Source organism: Biomphalaria glabrata, chromosome 7 (assembly GCF_947242115.1).
Source record: "Biomphalaria glabrata chromosome 7, xgBioGlab47.1, whole genome shotgun sequence".
Lineage (NCBI taxonomy): Eukaryota > Metazoa > Mollusca > Gastropoda > Planorbidae > Biomphalaria > Biomphalaria glabrata.
The window spans coordinates 19,354,029-19,360,617 of NC_074717.1; the positions used below are offsets into that span (position 1 = coordinate 19,354,029).

A 6,589-nucleotide genomic window follows, 5' to 3' on the forward strand; every position below is an offset into this window, starting at 1 on the left:
TCCTGCACTTCTCTTGACATGAATGAGGTACCTCTATCAGAGTGTACATAGTCAGGCATTCCAAATAGTCCAAATAAATTCTCTAGACATCTGATTACTGTTGAAGCTGACATATCAGAACAGGCGTATGTAAACGGGAATCTTGAAAATTCGTCAACTATAGTTAGCAGGTATGTGTTCCGAGATGTAGAAGGGAGCGGTCCTATGAAGTCCATACTTAGTCTCTGGAAAGGCTGCATCGCCTTAATTAAAGTTCCATTAGAATTACTGAAATATCTGGGTTTTACTTCGGCACAGATTCTGCACTGGTTGACAACCAGCCTAACATCTTCACAAGAGAAAGGTAAGTTTTTCGCTCGCACTAAATGCCATAGTCTTGTTACTCCCGGATGACACAGAGAGTCATGGAGCAGTTTCAATTCATTTCGACTCATAGCTGACACACACCCGTTTCTAGAAAACGTATCAGCCGCTACATTGTGTTTGCCTGGTCTATACAAGACATCGTAGTGGAAACAGCTCAGTTCCAGTCTCCACCTTTGAATTTTCTCATTCTTTATTTTCCCTTTGCTCTGTTTGTCATACATGAAGGCCACAGAGCGTTGATCCGTGACAAGGGTAAAGCGATTTCCTACTAAGTAGTGGTGCCATTTCCTAAAGATTCTACAATGGCATAAGCTTCTTTTTCTATAGCTGAGTGCCGCCTTTCACTTTTAGAGAGTGTTCTTGAAAAGAACGCCACGGGGCGGCCATCCTGGTTGAGGGTGGCAGCTATTGCAACATCTGAAGCGTCTGTTTCAACCGTCAGAGGTCCAGTATAGTCGATGGTGAAGATGGCAGCTTTCTCCAGCTCCTGCTTTAATTCGTTAAGGGCTGTCTTTACTGTTTCTGAAAGAGGGAACGATGTGTTATTTGCCAAAACATTTATTTTGTTAGAAAAATTTGGGATCCACTGTGAGTAGTACGCCAACATGCCCACGATCCGTTTTTGTGAGCGCATATCATGAGGGGGAGGAAGGTTTCTTAAAGCCTGGAATCTTTCAGGGTCTGGCTTGAGAAGGCCTTTAGAAATTTCGTATCCTAATAGGCAAACTTTGTCAGTGGCTATCGTACTTTTGTCTTCATTAAATGTGATCCCATACTTTCTAGAAGCATCTAGAAATCTTTGCATATTCTCATCGTGCGACTCTTGATCATGACCACATACCGTTACATTGTCCACGTATGCAAAGGTGTCCTGCAACTTTTCATTCTCAATAATTTGATTTATTGTTCTCTGAAAGCATGCAACTCCGTTGGTAACACCGAAAGGGATGCGACAGAACTGGTAGAGTTTGCCACATGCCTCAAATGCAGTAAACGGCCTTTCCTCAGTCTTGATTGGTATTTGATGGTAGGCACTTTTGAGGTCTAGAGTACTAAAAACGGAATAGTTGGATATCCGTTCTACCAGTTCATCGACTCGGGGCATTGGGTATGCATCCAGTAAGGTGAAGCGATTTATTGTTTGACTGTAATCAATGACCATCCTTCTTTTATGTCTCTCGTTTGTTGTCACAAGCACCTGTGCTCTCCAGGGAGACTTTGAAGGTTCAATGATTTTGTCCGAGAGGAGTTTTCTAACTTCGGACTCAATAAATTTGTTATCACCTATTGAGTGCTTTCGGGACTTAGTAGCCACCGGTCTGCAGTCAGAAGTTAGATTACTGAATAGGCTCGGTGTTTCAACTCGTGCTGCTTTAAGACCACAGATGTGTAGAGGATTGCGTTTTCCTCCGTACGGTATGGTCAATTCCTTATGAAGACTTATAAAGTCTACACCAAGGATTACATCCGAGCACAATCCAGCAAGTAGAGAAAGTTTGACCTTTTTGTAGTGTTCTCCCTTGTACTGGACATCGGCAAATGTATGTCCTAATGTCTTTTCAGAAAGATGTGTAGTGGCCATGAATATTCTGTTTGTAGACGGACGTACTGGCCATTTATTTCTCTTGACGATGGCTTCTGATATGTAACTTTCGCAGCTGCCAGTGTCTATGAGAGCTTGCAACAGCAACCCGTTGACGTTCACTTGTGCCGTAGACTGTGTAAGCCCAGAGAAATGCGTTGATAACAAGGTACATGGAGTTATCACACTGGTCAGTGATATTTTGCTGTCAGCTTTGTTGGCTGTTGTTTTACTTGATTTACAAACAGTTTGGAAGTGTCCCTTTTTACCGCACTGATGACATAATGCATTTCGAGCAGAGCATTCAGTCCTAGAGTGTCTCCTCCTACCACAAAAGTAGCATAGCGACTTAATGGCATTTAATTCCTGGTCTTCGATAGAAATGTATGTTTCTAGATGGGAGCTAGTTGGTGTTTTCATTGCCCCACAGGAGATTTCGTTCGTTGAATTGTAAGCCTGAGCATGCGTTGTGGCTGTTTCTAACACTCTAGCTTCGTCAAAAGCGCTTTGTAGAGTAAGAGATGTCTTTTCCAGTAACCGCTGTCTAATAGTGTTGGATGCCAGACCAGTTATGAAGGCGTCTCTAATGCAAATGTCTCTGTGCTGTTCAGCAGTTACTTCTTTAAAGTCACAGTCCCGGGCCAGGCTTCGCAACTTTAGCATAAAGGACTCTACCGTTTGGCCCGGCTGCTGTTTACATGTAGCAACCAAATGTCTAGCAAAAATGTCATTCTTTACCTTAATATAAGTAGTCTTGAGTGTGTCTATGGCCATCGAATAGGACGATACATCACTGATGAGCATATAAACCGTAGCAGATACGTGATTCTTCAACAACTTTAGTTTAAAGTCTTCGTTTATATCCTTGATGGACGAAAGAAAATTCTGAAATGTGTCATACCAGTGAGTCCATTTTTCTGAGGCCAGAGGAGCATTAGGATCAATGTCCAACTCTTTCGGTCTGAGTAATTTATCCATTGTAAATTAAGGAATCCAACATTAATCCAGATACATAATTTTGTCGAATAAATTGTAATGAAATGATAACGACTAGAATACCAATAACATGGCTTTATTCGACAAAATTAGACTACAGTAAACAGTGAATGAAACCAGCACGTCTAGCATACCACTGATGCAGTCTATACACACACACACACTGGACATGAAACACACACAATGGCCATGACCTTCAGACACGCAGGACGCACGCAGAAAATCAACTCAGTTACACTACAATATGAAAAGCGATTTATGTCACTAATAAAAGTGAACATGAACGATGGATTTATGTCACTAATAAAAGTAAATATGAAAGATGTCGATAATTAACTTTAATATTCAAAAGATGTATTTATGTCGATAATTCACATGGTTATAAAAGATGTATTTATATCCATAATACAAGGGGAAATGAAAGATTCCTCTTCATGTCAATCTACTTCGTCATACGTACAAGAACAAAATACTTTTCACGACATCAAAATGTTTTTATTCTGGAGGTTCTCCAATGACTGTCACCTAATGCCGTTGAAACCAAACCAGATCAAGTGTGGGAGTGAGGAGCTTATAGTTTGTTGATAGGCTACGAATTAATGTGAAATCATCCTAATGTAGGAGTCGGAGAAAGACAGACTCAGCTATTTCAAGCAATACCACTTCGATCAAGCCCAGAGCTGGAATTCAAGCTGCTGGAATGGAAACTGAAAGATTTCAATACGTTAAAACAACAAACTTCTGATCTTTCTTTTTTTTTTTTTAAGGATTTCTTTGTCTCCATAACAGAAAAGATCATTGGTCGAGAACCTGATATATAACACACATTATAGGTTATCAAACATCTGAGATGGCTATTATGTTAGCTAGATTCAGATAATTACAGCTAGATACAGCTAGATACCTGCACCTATACCTTAATCTGTTGAACTGTTGGGGCACCACACAAGATCTGTCAAACGGCTTTCTCCATTCCTCTCTGTCCTTTGCCTTGGATAAAATTTCAATCACTGAGAGGCCTGTTCACTCTTTGATGTTCTATTCCCATCGTTTACTCTTCTTCTTCCTCCTGATACTGTTCCCTGAAGGAAGGTTTTTGCGAGCCCTGAAGACCTTCTGATGTGGCCATAGAGTTTGAATTTACGTTTTTTTAATGGTTAGCAAGCAGGTCATCGTGGGGTCCAATAGTTGTATTAATCATGTTTCTAATTTCTTCACTCGTGATGCGGTCTTTGTAAGGGACACCTAGGATCTGTCTGTAGCATCTCAGTTCCATGGCTAAGTCAGCGTCCACATGCATGCATATAAAAATGTGGCCGTGACCAGGGAGCGCACCAGTCTGATTTTAATGTCGAGGGCTATGCCTTTGTCTGTCCAGATTGTTTTAAGTTTTGCAAGTGCTGCTGTAGACTGTGCAATTCTGGCCAGTAGTTCAGGTTTGGTTCCTTCACCTGACACAATGGCTCCAAAGCATTTAAAGCTGCTGACACTTGTCAGCTTTTCGCCACCACTGTTGTCCTTTTAAAGCTCTTTTGGCTGTTGGTCATAATTTTACTTTTTGTTGGCATTGATTTCCAAACTATATGCTATGGAAGTCTTGTCTAAGCGCATCACCAAGTAAGCTAGTTCTTATTCTGTCCTTGCTAGGCCATCTATGTGATTCGCGAAGAGCAAGTTACTAATTTTTATTGCTCCAATGCTTACAGAACTTTCCTAACCCCACGGGAGCATCTTCCATCATCCTTTTCAAAAAGATATTGGAAATAGTTTGACACCAGTCTCTAAGGTTGTTGTTGAAGTACACTGCACTAGTGGCCTGCTTCTGGAGGTTTTGAATAACTATTACTATGTTTTCATTTACATTGTATTTTTACCATTTTCGCCTACTGTGCCCCATGGCTCTGTCGAAAGCTTTGATAAAGTCAATGAAGACATGGAAAAGGTTCAGTTGGTATTGGAGGTATGTCTCGTAGAAAAAAACAAACAGAAAGAGTGTGGTAAGAATGTATTGTGCCACCTCTTGTAAAAAGAATATACAACCCGGAAGAGTAATTTAAACAATAGAGGATATGACGTCAGTGCCACGTGACACTTAAGACATTTTTCTTAGGTAGAAATATGATGCAGGAATACAATGAAATCGTTCAAACACACAAGTACACACACACACACACGCACATAGACTCACATTAACAGATTATATTGCAACACTTTCTTTAAAACGAGCTAGACTAGACATATCATTGAAGTAAGTGTTATCCAGTAATAAGATAATACTGTCTTAGTAAGAAAAGCGTTTGATTTTTAATACAAAGACTTCTCAGCTTTACAGACGAGGGCAGGGTATTTAGATGATCTAAAAATAAAAAAGAATAATTTTTATTACTTTGATAGTTTACCATTACCAGCCAGTATTGCTAACAGTACTTATTTCTTTCCTTATCAAAGCCTGAATACGTTTTTTTTTTAATTATATATATATATTTAAGATTACATTTCCAAATAATAGTACCTTAGACAAACAATACATAAAAGCACACAAAAAAAAACCAACGAAGTTCTCGACCCTGAGTGTATTTATAGTTTTAATGTCATTGTTCAACCATGATACCTTTTTAGGATGCCGAGTCATATGTAAGGTATCTCGGTGTCTTGATTTATGCATTGTGATATCTACTGAAAGCTAATTTGTTGGTCGCTAGGATCGGAGTCTCACCAAACGAACTCAGATTTTTAAACAAAAATGTTGAATTTAGAATCCTCAAAGATAAATGTGTTTATGTCGTGTTGGACTTTAGATGGAGCTACATTTGCCGCAGACAAGATAGTGGTCTGAGCTTATATCCTCTCCTCTACGGGTCCGCTCTTCTAATAGATATGATATCCATCGCTTGTAGATGCAAATGTTATCTATCTCGTTAAAGGTTTCTCCATTTGGTGATCACCATGTTTTTTTGTGTATTTATTTGTGCTTAAAATATGTGTTTCCAATTGAAAGGCTGTTGGATGCGCAGAGAGAAATCAAAGGCTCACCATTATCACTGATGTTTTCTGCAGAGCCATATGGTCCCATTACGTATTCAAAGCCAGTTCGGTTGGGATTGATTTTGGCCTTAAAGTCTACCATCAGTAGAATTAGGTCCTTGCTTGGCGTTTTATCAAGTGTGGTTGGAAGTTGATAATATAAATTATCTTTGATGGTATCTTCTGCATCTTCTGTAGGGGCATATATTTGTATGGTAGTGGTTTTGATTTGATTTGCTTGGAGTCGAGCTGTAATAATGCGGCTTCAAAGCAATTAGTGCTGAGGCTTTCAACACGACCCTGCTTACATCACCAGCATGTCCGAATTGTGTCCTGAGTATTTTATGGTCTTGGAATCATTGGTTATTGTCCACTGCAATACAAAGAAAACTATATGGAGAGCTCCCTGATTTGGCAACCACTGCGCAGTTCATCTCATATACTGATGTAGTCATTGTGCAACAAGATCAGCATTCTATTTAGTTAATCACAACCATAATGCCAACCGTAAGACATACAATATAAGGGCTTATGTGAAAACAATTATAGGGGCTTATGTGAAAACAAATATAGGGGCTTATGTGAAAACAAATATAGGGGCTTATGTTAAAACAAATATAG

The 6,589-nt window shown here is 39.5% G+C and overlaps 1 protein-coding gene across 1 annotated transcript; it reads right to left on the reverse strand.

The window, feature by feature from the left end:
• Positions 1–634: 634 nt before the first annotated feature.
• Positions 635–2,926, reverse strand: LOC129927351 (uncharacterized). The gene has a single exon (XM_056035947.1). The coding sequence runs from the start codon at positions 2,924–2,926 to the stop codon at positions 635–637; it is 2,292 nt and encodes a 763-aa protein (XP_055891922.1).
• Positions 2,927–6,589: the final 3,663 nt, after the last annotated feature.